The 16,383-nt window shown below is 41.2% G+C and overlaps 1 protein-coding gene across 2 annotated transcripts in view; it reads right to left on the bottom strand.

The window, feature by feature from the left end:
- Positions 1 to 16,383, bottom strand: part of dock1 (dedicator of cytokinesis 1) — a 574,951-nt gene that overhangs the window by 205,092 nt on the left and 353,476 nt on the right. For both annotated transcript variants that reach the window (XM_073027587.1, XM_073027588.1), the window contains 2 exons: positions 12,356 to 12,457; positions 10,771 to 10,865 (listed from right to left, as the gene is read on the bottom strand). In XM_073027587.1, coding sequence (XP_072883688.1) covers positions 10,771 to 10,865; positions 12,356 to 12,457 — 197 coding nt within the window. The remainder of the gene's footprint in view (positions 1 to 10,770; positions 10,866 to 12,355; positions 12,458 to 16,383) is intronic.

Consider the following 16,383-nt stretch of genomic DNA (forward strand, 5'->3'; position numbering starts at 1 on the left):
TAATTATTGCTGCTCTATTTCTTGAAAGTTATCTCAGTCACAACACCAAGTTTTTTTGTCTGCAAACACAAATTGATTCTATGATCTATCTTCTATTTGAGATCAATGGTTTAAAAGGAAAATACTTTGAAGCTTCCAGCAGCAGTGATGAAGTAAATTCCTTTCTATAATCAATTTCAGTCAGACAAAACCTAGTGGTCCAGACTTTACAGACAGTTCTGGAGTCAACTGTCAGCATTTACTCACATATATGCAAGTGAGCTTTGACATGTGAATTGAAGCATGAAGTCCTAAAGTTTTTATCAAGTACCCACCAGCATATCTGTCACCATGTTCTATTGCTGGAATTCAGACTGGGAAATGTATTCAAAGCTCTTGTTCCAGTTTGGATATGATGCAGAATCTGCAACAAGCCCATTCATATAAATAGAGGTTGAACTACCAAAGAATGGCAACAACTTGGGATATTCAGAGACACTGAATTTCAAAGACCTCAAAGATGAAGCACGACTTTTCAGTTTATCAAAGGTTACGCAACACTGAGCGTCATAGGAAGTCATTCCTGCCTGTGGCCATCAAACTTTACAACTCCTCTCTCGGAGTGTCAGACACCCTGAGCCAATAGGCTGGTCCTGGACTTATGATAGATAGATAGATAGATAGATAGATAGATAGATAGATACTTTATTCATCCCCATGGGGAAATTCAACTTTTTTTCCAATGTCCCATACACTTGTTGTAGCAAAACTAATTACATACAATACTTAACTCAGTAAAAAATATGATATGCCTCTAAATCACTATCTCAAAAAGCATTAATAATAGCTTTTAAAAAGTTCTTAAGTCCTGGCGGTTGAATTGTAAAGCCTAATGGCATTGGGGAGTATTGACCTCTTCATCCTGTCTGAGGAGCATTGCATCGATAGTAACCTGTCGCTGAAACTGCTTCTCTGTCTCTGGATGGTGCTATGTAGAGGATGTTCAGAGTTTTCCATAATTGACCGTAGCCTACTCAGTGCCCTTCGCTCAGCTACCGATGTTAAACTCTCCAGTACTTTGCCCACGACAGAGCCCGCCTTCCTTACCAGCTTATTAAGACGTGAGGCGTCCCTCTTCTTAATGCTTCCTCCCCAACACGCCACCACAAAGAAGAGGGCGCTCTCCACAACTGACTTATAGAACATCTTCAGCATCTCACTACAGACATTGAATGACGCCAACCTTCTAAGGAAGTATAGTCGACTCTGTGCCTTCCTGCACAAGGCATCTGTGTTGGCAGATTTCCACTTGGAATAATTTACTTATTATTATTTAATTATTAATGGTTTTATATTGCTATATTTCTACACTATTCCTGGTTGGTGCGACTGTAACGAAACCCAATTTCCCTCGGGATCAATAAAGTATGTCTGTCTGTCTTCTCAGCAATTTTTGTGCATGGGAAACACACAAGACAGCAGATACTGGAATTGGAGCAACAAGGAACCTGATGGAGGAACTAGCAAGTAGCAATTTGTAGGAGGGATGGTCCTGGTGCAGGGTTCCGATTTGAAATGTAACTTCTTTTCCCTCTCAGATGTTGCTTGATCCACTAAGTTCCTCCAGCCGCTTATATGTGCATGGGATAAATCCTGTGAGAACCACACGGCAGTTAGGTATGGTGGGTGGGCACAAAAATGTCCCGTACAAACATCTACAGATATCCGCCTTCCCTGCTGAAACCATGTCAGGTTATCACATTGAAATCAATGGGGCAGTGTAGTGAGAATAGTAAATAAAGCCTATTTTTATTAAAGGTGGTTTAAATGTTCTTATTCTTTTAAATGGATTTTTATTTGTTCCTTTAATTTTTTCACAGACATTCAAATTGGTTAGGTGTGACAACCAATGAGCTGTCAATAGTGTTGTTGTCACTGTGTGTTGGAAGAGACCCAGCGCTGCAGCTCACTGATGGCCAGCAGCCAGACTTGTACCGGAAGACTGCACCCTGGAGCACACCATAAGGAACAACATGATCAAAGGCAAAGGTTGACTGGTGAATTTGAGATAGCGGAAGATCTTTCACAATGTAATTTATCATTTTCACTGAAGTGAATCTAGGTTTTTCTACTGTTGGTGTTAATATGGCTAGGCTTTCATATACTTAATTTGTAGAAGGAAAAAAAGTTGATTGAAACAGATTTGTTGCTCTGGATTATGCTGATCGGACTGTGTCCTATCTGCAATATGGATGCTTTGTAATATGTCCATGAACCTCTTGGAGGAAAGTCTCTCTTTGCACCTATGACTGTGGCTATGCCCACACTAGACCGGATAATTTTGAAAATGCCAGTTTCGTGTAAAAACGATAGGCATGCACACCAGGCGTTTTTGAAAATACCTCTGTCCACATTAAAATGGGTATTTGGGCAAATCTCCTCCTACTGGGCATGCACAGGACACATCTACAGAAAACAAGCCACATGTTTGGTGTTGAATCTCACCGTGAAAGACTTGGTGCGCATTTCTCCAGTTACGGACTAGAAAAGCTTAAAAGGAAATTGCTAAACGCTGGACAGCTGTTGGCTCTCGCACAGGAAGACTTAAAACTAAAAAAACAAATACTGGAGGCAACCAACAGGGAGTTCATGGCTAGTATGACCTGGCTGATGACAAACATAGAAAAATTGGCTAACTCTGTTGCAGAGGGATTTGCAAGGATGAGGAATATGATGGCTCCACCACCCCAGTAATTTTCACCACCACAATACCAGCCTCACAGCCACTACAACAACTACACATACGGACGCACAGACCCTGGGTGGCCCCACCAACATCTTCCCCACTCGCACAGAGGGGTCACCCGGGAAACATTTCCTACAGCCATAGTCTCTTCACCGATGAAAGGGACGACAGCTACAACTAAATGCAATAAGGCTTGTTACTGAGCAAAAGTGAAATTTGCTGTTTCCTTATTTGTTTGCCTTTACTTTGGCCATGTCATTCTGTATTATTTTGCTGTATTTAACATGTGCAATAAAATGAGTTACTGGGCAAAAGTGATTTTATTTTTACCCGAGTAAAAGTGAAATTTACAATTTTCCTTTTTGGCCTTAACATTTTCACATCTATGCCAAACATAAGCTACTACTTAAAAGTGACATTTTGGAAGTACTGACAATTGCATCTATTGAATGTTTGCAAAAGCAATACATTAATAAAACACCTTGTTAAATGTATAAAACATGTCTGCATCAGTGTTATCTTGTATTTCCATACTATGTTACATTAGGCTGTTACACATCTATTGTCAGAGAAGTACCTGCATAAATAGGTAAACCACCTTCATACAAGCAAGGACAGAAAACAGGGCAAAGTGAGTGTACTTATTTATTCAGTAAGTTATGGGTCAAAGTATTTGGTGAGTACATTACTAACTCTTCTGGCTTCAGTCTTGTTGCCGTCTGCTCTGAAATTGCTAGTTTGTGTGTGGGGGGGGGGGGGGTTGAAATTCTCCGTCATACTGTAAAGTTGCAGTAACATTCTGCTCAGGGACAATCTCCTGAAGCTGTCCGCCATTGTTCTTGTGGTGTTGGAGGTTGCGTTCAAGAAAACAATGAAATACCGTGCTGCCGCCACTATCTGTTCTGGCACATCATGACAGCGTTTTTAAAAAGCTTTCGTTACCCCGTACATGCTACACCACCCAATCAGCGTTTTCAGATTTACACACTCCAGACAGCATTTTAGAAAAGCTCCGTTTCTGGGGGAGATAAACGCCATTTCAGTGTGGATGGAGGGTCAAAACGAACAGAAAAAGCTTCGGTTATGGATTTATCCATTCTAGTGTGGACATAGCCTGTATGGCTAAGTACAGCTCCACGCCATATTCAAGTTCGCTGATGACACCGCTGTTGTGGGCCATATCAAAGATGGTGATGAATCAGCATACAGGAGGGAGATTGAAAATTTGGCTGAGTGGTGTAATAACAACAACCTCTCACTCAATGTCAATAAGACCAAGGAACTGATTGTAGACTGCAGGAGAAGGAAAACAGAAGCACATGAGCCAATACTCATTGGAGAATCAGAGGTGGAGAGTGTCAATAACTTAATTCCTGGATGTCATTATCTCAGAGGACCTGTCTTGGATGCATCAAATAAATAAAATTGCAAAGAAAGCATGACAGCACTTAGGAGTCTGCAGAGGTTCACCATGTTACCAAAAACCATGGCAACTTCAATAGATGTGTGGTGGAAAGTGTGATGGCTGGCTGCATTACAGACTGTATGGGAACACCAATAGCTTTCATTGGAAAATCCTATAAAAGGTAGTGATTTGGTCCAGTACATCATGGGTAAAACCCCCTCTACGATTGAACACATCTACATGAAACGTTGCCATAGAAAAGCAGCATCCACCATCGAAGATCCTTACCACCCAGGCCATCAGGTAGAAGGTACAAGAGCCTCAGGAATTGCACCACCAGGTTCACGAACATTTACTACCCATCAACCATCAGGGTCTTGAACAGAAGAGGATTACTACACTCATTCTATTTCTGGTGTTCCCACAACCAATGAGTTCACTTTAAGGACTTTTTATCTTGTCATTTCATGCTCTTGTTGTTTCTTGCTGTCTATTTATATTTGCATTTACACAGCTTGTTATTCATTGATCTTATTCAATTACTATTTAGATTTGCTGAGTATGCCTGCAGGAAAAAGGATCCCAGGGCTGTGTGTAGTGACAGACTTCCACATCATTTGCCATTTCTCGGACTGCATCTGCACCTGATCTATTTTTCACAGTATCTTTTGCCAGTCTTCCTCACTATTCACAACAACACCATGCTCAGGCGTCCAGCCAGAATAAGTCCTATTGACCTCTACTCTCTGTTTTCTATTGGCAAGCCAATTCTGAATCTAAATGGCCAAGTCACTGTGGATCTCATGAATATCCACAGCTCTACCTTCATCATCACCTATCATCTCCTCAAAAACCTTAATCAAGTTAGTGAGACATGACTTCTATTTTATCCTGGATAATGGTCTATCTGACTGGCAAATCACAATATGTGTGGCTTCAGAGCTGTGTGCTAAAGGAGTGCTGGGGCCCCGCATGGGACTGTATTGGCTCCTTTCCTGTTTAACCTTTATACCTCAGACTTTAGATACAACACTGAGTCATGTAATCTCCAGAAATACTCTGAAGCCTCAGCAATAGTGGGTGTTTAAAGGGAGGATGAATACAGGGCCCTGGTGGAGGACTTTGTCAAATAGTGCAAGCTGAATCATCTGCAACACAACATTAGTAAGACAAAGGAGATGGTGATAGACTTTAGGAAGACTAAGTCTGCCTTGCTCCCTGTTACTATTGATGGTGAGGACCTAGAAGTACCTGGGGATACACCTGGATGACAGATTTAAGTGCAGTACCAACACAGAGGCTGTGTACAAGAAGGGCCAGAGTCACCTCTACTTCCTGAGGTGACTGAGGGCCTTTGGAGTATGCAGGCTTCTCCTTCACATGTTCCACCAGTCTGTTGTTACCAGTACAATCCTCTATGCGGTGGTGTGCTGGGGCAAAGGCATCAACATGCGTGATGCCAAAAGGCTCAATAAACTGATCAGAAAGGCTGGCACCATTATAAAAGTCAAACTGGACACACTGGAGGCTGTGGTAGAACAAAGGACCCTATGGAAAATCCTGGCAATTCTGGACGTTTCTCACCCTCTGCATGCCACCTTGGCTGAACAGAGAAGCATTTTTAGTAATTAGTTATGGCCACAAAGTCATCGTTTCACGTACTGATCTATGCTCCGAATTCATCTCCCTCATCCTTAATATTTCCAGCAAAATTTACACTTCAACCCATCTGCCACATTGTGCCTATTAACTTTCTCCCACCCGTTTGTACTGGGGATAACACCAACCTTCCTCTCAATCCCTTCAATTCCTCTCAATTCCTCAATTATCTAACCTGATCCTCTGGTTCCCATTTGCTACCAAAATAGTTTAAACACACAGCCATGACATTAGCTCCCCTCCAGTTAAGGTGCAAACTCTCCCTATTTTCAGGTTACTCCTGAAGTTTCAATAATCCAAGTATGTGAAATCTTGCCCCGTACCAGTTCTCCAACCACTCATTCAGCAACTATTGCTTTTTATTCCTACCCTGACTAAAACGTGTTACTAGGTGTAATAAAGATATCACTACACTTGAGGATTTGCTTCTTCACCATCTTTCCTAATCCCCTATGCTCACTGTGCAGGACCTCTTCTCCTTTTCTATCTATGTCAATGGTACCAATATGCACCAGGATCTCAGGTTGTTTAGCCTCTCCTTTGAGAATGTTCTGCAGCCACTCTGAGACATTCTCAAGCCCAGCACTTGTACTGCTCGCCTATTTTATATATATATATGTATGTGTGCACAGCCTGACCAGATTAATGTTTCCAGAATTCTCCCTTACTGCAAATTTCCATCAATTGCACTGTGCTCTGTGCTCATTCACCTCTTTCTAATCCTAGCATGTCCTCCATCCAAATCATCTGTAATAAGATAGCTTTTACCACAGCCAACTGCATCATCCATTCTGTTAGAACAACACACACAAAATGCTGGTGGAACTCAGCAGGCCAGGCAGCATCTATAGGAAGAAGCACTGTCGACGTTTCGGGCCGAGACCCTTCGTCAGGACTAACTGAAAGGGAAGATAGTAAGAGATTTGAAAGTAGTGGGGGGAGGGGGAAATGCGAAATGATAGGAGAAGATCGGAGGGGGTGGGATGAAGCTAAGAGCTGGAAAGGTGATTGGCGAAAGTGATACAGAGCTGGAGAAGGGAAAGGATCATGGGACGGGAGGCCTTGTGAGAAAGAAAGGGGGGGGGGAAGCACCAGAGGGAGATGGAGATCAGGCAAACAACTAAATATGTCAGGGATGGGGTAAGAAGGGGAGGAGGGGCATTAACGGAAGTTAGAGAAGTCAATGTTCATGCCATCAGGTTGGAGGCTACCCAGCCAGTATATAAGTTGTTGTTCCTCCAACCTGAGTTTGGATTCATTTTGACAGTAGAGGAGGCCATGGATAGACATATCAGAATGGGAATGGGACGTGGAATTAAAACATGTGGCCACTGGGTGATCCTGCTTCCTCTGGCGGACCGAGCATAGTTGTTCAGCGAAACGGTCTCCCAGACTGCATCGGGTGACTCACAGGTGAAGAGTAGCCTCACCTGGAAGAACTGTCTGGGGTACAATCCTTGTAAGCGGAACAAATGCTACACCTGCCCTTACACTTCCTCCCTCACCACCATTCAGGTCCCCAGACAGTCCTTCCAGATGAGGCGACACTTCACCTCTGAGTTGGCTGGTGTGGTATACTGCGTCCGGTGCTCCCGGTGTGGCTTTTTATATATTGGTGAGACCCGATGCAGACTGGGAGACCATTTCGCTGAACACCTACGCTCGGTCCGCCAGAGAAAGCAGGATCTCCCAGTGGCCACACGTTTTAATTCCACGTCCCATTCCCATTCTGATATGTCTATCCATGGCCTCCTCTCCTGTCAAAATGAATCCAAACTCAGGTTGGATGAACAACAACTTATATACCGGCTGGGTAGCCTCCAACCTGATGGCATGAACATTGACTTCTCTAACTTCCGTTATTGCCCCTCCTCCCCTTCTTACCCCATCCCTGACATATTCAGTTGTTTGCCTGTTCTCCATCTCCCTCTGGTGCTTCCCCCCCCCCCCCTTCTTTCTCCCGAGGCCTCAAGCAAGGAAATCCTTTTGCATTTGTACAGGGCCCTGGTGAGACCACACCTGGAGTATTGTGTACAGTTTTGGTCTCCAGGGTTAAGGAAGGACATCCTGGCTGTAGAGGAAGTGCAGCGTAGATTCACGAGGTTAATTCCCGGGATGACTGGACTGTCTTACGCAGAGAGGTTAGAGAGACTGGGCTTGTACACGCTGGAATTAAGGAGATTGAGAGGGGATATGATTGCAACATGTAAGATTATTAAGGGATTGGACAAGATAGAGACAGGAAATATGTTCCAGATGCTGGGAGAGTCCAGTACCAGAGGGCATGGTTTGAGAATAAGGGGTAGGTCATTTAGGACAGAGTTAAGGAAAAACTTCTTCTCCCAGAGTGTTGTGGGGGTCTGGAATGCACTGCCTCGGAAGGCAGTGGAGGCCAATTCTCTGGATGCTTTCAAGAAGGAGCTAGATAGGTATCTTATGGATAGGGGAATCAAGGGATATGGGGACAAGGCAGGAACCGGGTATTGATAGTAGATGATCAGCCATGATCTCAGAATGGTGGTGCAAGCTCGAAGGGCCGAATGGTCTACTTCTGCACCTATTGTCTATTGCCTTTCATCCCATGGTCCTTTCCCCTCTCCAGCTCTGTATCACTTTCGCCAATCACTTTTCCAGCTCTTAGCTTCATCCCACCCTCTCCGGACTTCTCCTATCATTTTGCATTTCCCCCTCTTCCCACTACTTTCAAATCTCTTACTATCTTTCCTTTCAGTTAGTCCTGACGAAGGGTCTCGGCCCGAAATGTCGACAGTGCTTCTCCTTATAGATGCTGCCTGGCCTGCTGTGTTCCACCAGCATTTTGTGTGTGTTGCTTGAATTTCCAACATCTGCAGATTTCCTCGTGTTTGATCCATTCTCTTAGATTCATTTTGTTCTCTCTAACCCACCTCCTTCTCTACAACTTAAAATATGCTTGCTTTCTAACTTATTTTAAGTCCCGGTGAAAGATCATTGACCCAAAATGGAGACCTGGTTTCAGTCTCCATTGAGAACTAAGAGGATAAATTTTTTCACCCTGTGGATGGTGAACCTTTGGAATTCTCCTTTGAAGGCTCAGACATTTAGTTCATTCAAAACAGAGATTGATTTCTGGACATGCATAATGGAGATAGTGAGGCAAAGCTATTGAGCTAGAAGATCAACCTTTATCTCAATGAATGATGAAGCAGGCTCAAAGAGCCAGATGACTTCCTGATGCACATTTCTTATGAAATGACATTGTGAATGTGAGAAAGGGATATAAGCAAGTCTATGTGAAAGTGCACAACTCCATCTGTTATACTCTCTCCTTTGTGCCTTTAGTTCTCAACATTATTGACCTTTCCATAACTTCTGATCTCATCAGTTGCTTGTTCAGCAATCAGGTTACGTAATCATATTATGCCATCTAAAGGTAAAAAAAAACTTTGATTTGTTGCCTTTGATGTGTCTAAATGGTTCAGAGTTTAAAAGTTCATCTTAGTTTTGTAGAAGTTCTTCATAGGGCAAGAAACTCTTTATTTAACATAGAACTATATTCTTCAATTTTTTTTGCCTGAATACAAATCTAAATGAATGCTAACATTCATTCGCCCCATCAAGTTCAGATAAATTGTTCTTGGTCTGATTTTTCTGTATTTTCTTTTACCAGGGTTGCTGAAAATGCAATCTCTCTACATTTCTGGTCTTCAGTTTACCGCAAAATATTTATTTTTGTTTCCTCTGCACGATTCAATTTTCTGTGCACATTAAAATGGGAGAAAAACTGTACTTCCAACTTTTTTCTGATTTTTAATGGAGCCTCATTAACCTAGATCATCAACTATTTTGCACAAAGAAACTCAGTACATTTAGTATTTTCTATCTTAAGGAATAAAGAAAAATATAAAGGCTTGAAGAACCCAAATGCTATAATTTGCTTATAATTGGTAAAATAGGATTTCGAAAATGATCCACTAGAAAACCACTACCAGAAAAGTGGACCTTTCAATTTCTGGTTAATTATACTGTTACGAATGAGGAGCAACTCTGATGGGCAGAAGGGTACTGAATCGCCAATGCCCCCCCCCCCCCCCCCGCCCTTTGGAGAATCGCAAATCGCTACTATTCCGATGCTGTTATCAAAGGCAATGAGAGAGGTAAACAGCTCATACAAATTTATGAGAGAGAGGCACTGCACAGGTTGGAATGTCTCCTATTGATAAAGAGAGATTACTGCTATTGTCTCTTGGAGAAGGAATCGTGTATTGAGTACTGTTCTATTCATTGAAACCCCTCGGGGGCAACCAGAGTGGTCTGGTTGAGGGATTGCATCATCCCAACCTGATTGACACCTGAGACCTCGTGAGTAGGGATAAAAGTAGGGTCTGGGGAACACCCCTCAGATGCACCAGGAGAGACGCTACGAGACTGGTGGGGGCTTGTGTGTGTGTCCACCCTTGCCTGGGTGACGAGTCCTCCACGGAACTGTCTAGCTCAAGGACGAAGGGGTCATACGTAAATGGCCACAACAGTAACACATCGATGGATCAAGATTGTAAAAGGAAAGTCGGTAAGTTAATAGCTGTTACTCTCTCTCTCCCCCTCTCTCTCTCCAACAATTACAACACAGTGATCAGCAACTACCGCAGCCTGCATGAACTGAACTGAACTTTATATTTCCATCGGACAATTCATTATCCCCTAGACAACGATAGAGCTTATTTCTTATTGATTATTATTATACCCGCACTTTTAGGTTTAGTATTGATGTTGTATATTATCTGTATATTTGCATTGATATTATTTTTGTGTATTTTTACTAATAAATACTGTTAAAAATAGTATCATCAGACTTCAATGGATACTCCTATCTTTACTGGTAAGATACCCAGTTACGGGGTTCATAACAATACTCATTTGTTTTTTCCAGGGAAAAGTACCATTTTCAATCAAACCTGGAATAGATGTATCCCAATAAAAGTTCAGCAGTTATAATACTTACTTATTCTGCATCATATTCATTATAACCCAGTCAGGAAGGTAGACATTCTTTCCAATAAGATCTTTGAACATGATGAATGTCTCCATCAGGAAATCCTATAACACAGCACAATTGTTCAAGTTTTCAAATAATAGTTCCAAATGGTAAAATGGTTTACAGTAAATACCACATAAATTTAATACTATTATTTTAGCAAATTATACATTTTAAGCAAACTTAACTTTTTCTTACAACTTCAAATTCAATCAATGAAAATCAATGCTCAAGATTGACACAAGTTACAGCCCAGTGAAAACATTCTCCCCTCTGAAATGAGCGTATACTCAAGTGCCGACCTGAAGAATTCACACAAATCTAGTCTGGCACTCCAGTGTACAATAAAAACTGTACAAAAGCCATTTCTTTTGTTAGCTTTTGATACGTTTTCATTATGTTAAAAGAGTTGTGTCACTGCAGAACAAGTTCCATATTATCAGCAAGTCTATGTTATCCAGCTATTAGATTGATTCACTGAACAAAATGCCTTCAAGTAACATTTTTAATATATTTATCATCTGAAGCTTCTAAAATCTGAAGTTTAAGGTTTTTTTCATATTTTGCAACAAAAGCATCATCCAACTTTTTTTGCATTTACTTAAATGTAATTTTTGACCCTGTTCTTTAAGATCATGCTTAGATTTGATATATTTGCTCAGGATTTTGACAGAGCCTAAATGAGATTGTGTCACCTGAGATATACCTGATCTTTCAGACTGAATTAATATTGTTTTAATCAACCTTATCAATGGAATATATTTTTTTCAGCAGCTCCCACTTTTGTCTAGAAGCTTTTCTTCAAATAAGTTTGAAACATATACATTCTTCAAACATTACCATGCAAAAGCATGTGATAAGCATGAGGTGGCATTCCTGCAGGAGACTACACTGTGAACCATGTGAGAATGAGCAGTGTGACATAGGAAAGAACAATCAATGACTGGGAGATAATGGAAGAATCAGTCCTAATGAGTTGATGATATAGGCACACCTTTTGTTTTCTCTTCAATGCACCATAAGAACAGTAGAGAATTGGGGAAAATAAATCTATTGCCTAGGAGCCTCTGTCCTGGTTCTATTTATGACTGCTAAATGAAATGATAGAAAGCATATTCTGACAATTAAGGATTTAGTGAGTGGCAATCACGCAGTAAGCAAGAAGAGCACAGGAAGTTCAAAAGGTAAAAGAAAGATAAAGTCATAGGATTGCGAAAATGACAGAAGGAAAACAACAAAAAGCCAAAAAGGTTCTAAATGCAATGAGAAGTATGGTGTGTAGGAAGCATGATTGATTGATGAGAACAATCAAGCAATCAAGCAGCAACTTATGGTATCCTGAAAGAGCAACTATAGCACACTTCTCAGAAAACTAAGCTTTTTTTTACATAATATATTTGAAATGCATTCCAGGTTAAAGCAGATTTACAGTTCATCATAATATTTTGGCACAAATGTGCTCCAAATACTTCTATGCACCTGTTAGTCATCCACAAATCTTGATTCTGAAAATCAAATGAACAAATATGTGAAGGATGTCATTTCCACTTACCACAACATCTGATCGCATACTCCCGTAGGTCTTGATTAAATTGGCATAATGATAATCTTCCATCTGCCTAAGGATGGCAGTCATACAAGCAACAAAGTTTCCCTGAATTAAAACAGACACGGTTATTATTTTCAGATCACAGAAATCAATGCCTTTAAGCATCATGCAATGTATCATCCATAATATTTTCACCTGTAAGTATCCCTTTCAATATTTCCATAAACTCTCTTAAATTTGAGTGTAATTTCAGTTTTACAGTTGCCAAATTGGTAAAGGAAATTCAAATTCATGATCTATCCTATACACTCAATGAGGTACTGAATCTTTGGTACTCATAACGAGTTTGACTGAATTTAGTTACCAAAAGGCATTTGTCAGATTGCCTAATGCAAAAAAATACAATATAGGCTAACAATTTTGCTCTCAGTTCTATCCTCAACTCAGGGGCCACTTTACAAAATGATAAATTCATTCATTTTTTTCAGAGATAACAGCTACTAAAATGTACAAATGTCAAAGGTTGAAAACCAATGTTTACAAATTACCCATGTTTTATATTTCAGGGGAGCTCTATCACAAAAAAGGGTATGCTTCAATAACACAGAAGTATTGTTCTATGACTGTAACTCTACAGTACAAATATCTTAATAGCACTTACTGATACTACAAATGATTTATTCAATAAATGAAGAACACACATGTACATGATAGTACAAAATACTACTGCTATTTTATACAAAGGGAATTATTTTGGATGAGTTAATTTCAGAAAAATGGACTAGGTAGATTCACTGTGTCTGCCTGCTCTAGCCCCGCAGAACTGTATACCTGTATAACTGAGGTCTGTATACCTCGTCTGTTTTATCCCCCTTAGTTCAGTCCCTTTCTACCAACATTCATGATACTTCACACACTCTCAATCTTTTCAATAACTTTAAATTCCCTGGTCCTAATCACTATGGATGTCCAGTCCCTATACACTTCTATTCCCCCATCAGGAGGGCCTTAAAGCTCTCCACTTCTTTCTGGATAACAGATGTAACCAGTTCCCCTCCACCACCACTCTCCTCCATCTGGCGGAACTGGTCCTCACCCTCAACAATTTCTCCTTTGGCTCCTCTCCCTTCCTTCAAAGGTAAGGTTTGGCTATGAACTGCAGTGTGAGTCCTAGTTATGTCTGCCTTTTCATTGACTATGTGGAACAGCCCATGTTCCAAGCCAACACCAGCATCACTCCCCAGCTGTTCCTAAGCTACACTGACAACTCCATTCATGTGGCTTTCTGCATCCATGCTGAGCTAGTCAGCTTCATCAACTTTGCATCCAACTTCCATGCTGCCCTCAAATTTACTTGTTCCTTTTGTGACACCTCCCTCTCATTTTTCAATCTCCTCTTTGCCACCTCTGGAGACAATCTATCAACTGTTATCTTTTATAAACCCACTGACTATCATAGCCACCTGGACTATACCTCGTCTCACCCTGTCACTTGCCATTCCCTTTTCTCAGTCCCTCCATCTCCATTGCAGCTGCTCTAAGAGCAATTAAGATGAACTCCTTCTTCAAAGAAAGAGGCTTCCTTTCCTTCACTATCAACTCTGCCTCACCTGCAGCTCTTCCATTTCGTGTACATATGCCCTCACCCTGTAGTCTCACTGACACACAAGTGATAGGATTTTTCTTATTCTCACCTACCATGCCACAAGCCTCCATATCCACCACATAATTCTCCGTAACTTCCGCCATCTCCAATGGGATCCCATTACTAAGCACATCTTTCCCTCCCTCCCAATTTCCACAGGGATCTTTCAATATACAACTCTTTTGTCCACTTGTCTCTCCCCACTGATCCCCCTCCTGCCACTTACCCTTGCAAGCGAAGCAAGTGCCACACCATCTCCTACACATGCTCCCTCACTACCATCCAGTCCATGGTGTCCTCTACTACATTTCCCATTCCAACATGGCCTCCTCTACCACCAAGATGAGGACCATAGTTTACATTTCCCAGGAAAAACCGAGATGAGGAGATGTAGTCTCAGATGTTCATGATGAGCATCAACTTGCTCATTCTATGGGCGATATTAAGGTGGGGGGGGGGGAGTAATTAACCAAACCTTCTTGATTTTTTAAGATACTTAGCATCCTATCCATCTCCCTGTAGAACTTCTGGCATAGAGATCTGATCTTCAAACCTGCCACCTTCTTGTTTGGCAATGCTAATGTCAGAGTTAGTGGTTTACAAAATAAATGTTATACATGAGGAAACAAAGACAAGGGAAAAAAGATTACGAGCAGAGAGAGTGGAGAAAGAAACAGGAGTAACGATGAAATAAAAGTCAAGAGAAAAATTAAGACAGTATTAACAATGAGATTAAAACAGGACAGAGTAGGAAAAGATTACAAAAAGGAAGGAAAAAAAACAAGAATGTAGGACCAGAGGTATGAATTTTAATTCTGAGGAAAGTCATTTAAAATGAAAGAGAATTGAAATGTTAACTGTTTCTGATCCATGGTTTCATCAAGGCTAATTTACTTCCCTCCAAACCCCATTCTCTTGCCTTCTCCCCATAACCTTTCACAGCCTGGCTAATCAAGAACCTATTAACCTCTGCCTTAAATGCACCCAGTGACCCCGGTCTCAACAGCTGCTTGTGGCCACGAATCCCACAGACTCACGAAATTCTGGCTAAAGAAATTCTCCTCATTTCTGTTCTAAATGGATGCCCTTCTATTTTGAGATAGAGGCCCTCTGGTCTTAGACTCCCCTACCAAAGGAAACATCCCCTTCACATCCACTCTATCTAGGCCAGGGGTAGGCAACCTACAGCCCGCAAAGGTATTTTGACCAGCCCATGAGCAAATATTTGGATACCTTTCTTATCTGGCCCGCGAGTGATTTTTCCTTATTCTGAATGTTTCACGCGGCCACACTGATGGACATGCATCGCGTCTTGTTACACTGGCCCCAGGTTCCGTTTTGTTCCAAACCAAACACTGGTATATACGAATGACGGGAAGGCAGACTACCTTATTAACATGTATTGGACACACTCCGTGCACGTACAGGTTTTCAGATGGAATCATTCAAATTTGTAAACAGAAACAGCGTCACTGTGTTTTAACAAGAAATCCACACTAAATATCCAGATACTTAAATGTGCTACGATACTTGTTGAATAACTCGCGTTTCGAGATAAAATCGAAGAAAAAATTCCAATGGCAATGAATGCAAAACGTGAGAAGGTACACACTAAGTGCCGAAATTTCCAAGACACTTGGACATTAGATTACTTCTTCATCGAGCAAGCTGGGAAACCAGCTTGTCTCATTTGCCTAAAAAATGTTGTTGTGAAGAAGGTGGCAAATATCAGGCAACATTACGAGACTTGCCATAGTGGAAATTTTAACAAGTTTACTGGGCAAGCAAGGAAAGATGAAGCTGACCGAATGAAGGCTAGTTTCAGAAAACAAACGTCATTTTTTGCCAAGAAAAGCAGTGAAAATGAAGGAAATACCCGTGCCAGCTACGAAGACTCAAAACATATTGCAGAAAAGATGAAGCCTTTTACAGATGGAGAGTTTGTCAAAGAATGTTTACTGGCAGTGGTGGATATTATTTGTCCTGAAAAGAAATCTTTATTTGCATCTATTAGCATGTTAGCAAGAACGATCACACGGCGAGTTGAAGAAATGTCAGCAGATGTTAAAAGTTGTTTAAGGGATGCCTGCAACAAATTGCAATATTTTTCAATTACGCTTGATGAAAGCACAGACTTGAGAGACACTGCTCAACTTGCAGTGTTTGTGCGAGGAGTGACCTCAACTTTTCAAATTTTTGAAGAGTTTATTCAATTAATTCCTAAAAAGGACACGGTTACTGGAGCAGACATTTTTGAAGCTTTGTTGAAAATGATGTCAGAAATGAAACTTAATGTGTCGAAGCTAATTGGCATCACAACTGATGGGGCACCAGCAGTGGTGGGACAGAAAAAAAGCATCATCACATTGCTGCAGGGACAAATGGA

Source organism: Hemitrygon akajei, chromosome 23 (genome assembly GCF_048418815.1).
Source record: "Hemitrygon akajei chromosome 23, sHemAka1.3, whole genome shotgun sequence".
NCBI lineage: Eukaryota > Metazoa > Chordata > Chondrichthyes > Myliobatiformes > Dasyatidae > Hemitrygon > Hemitrygon akajei.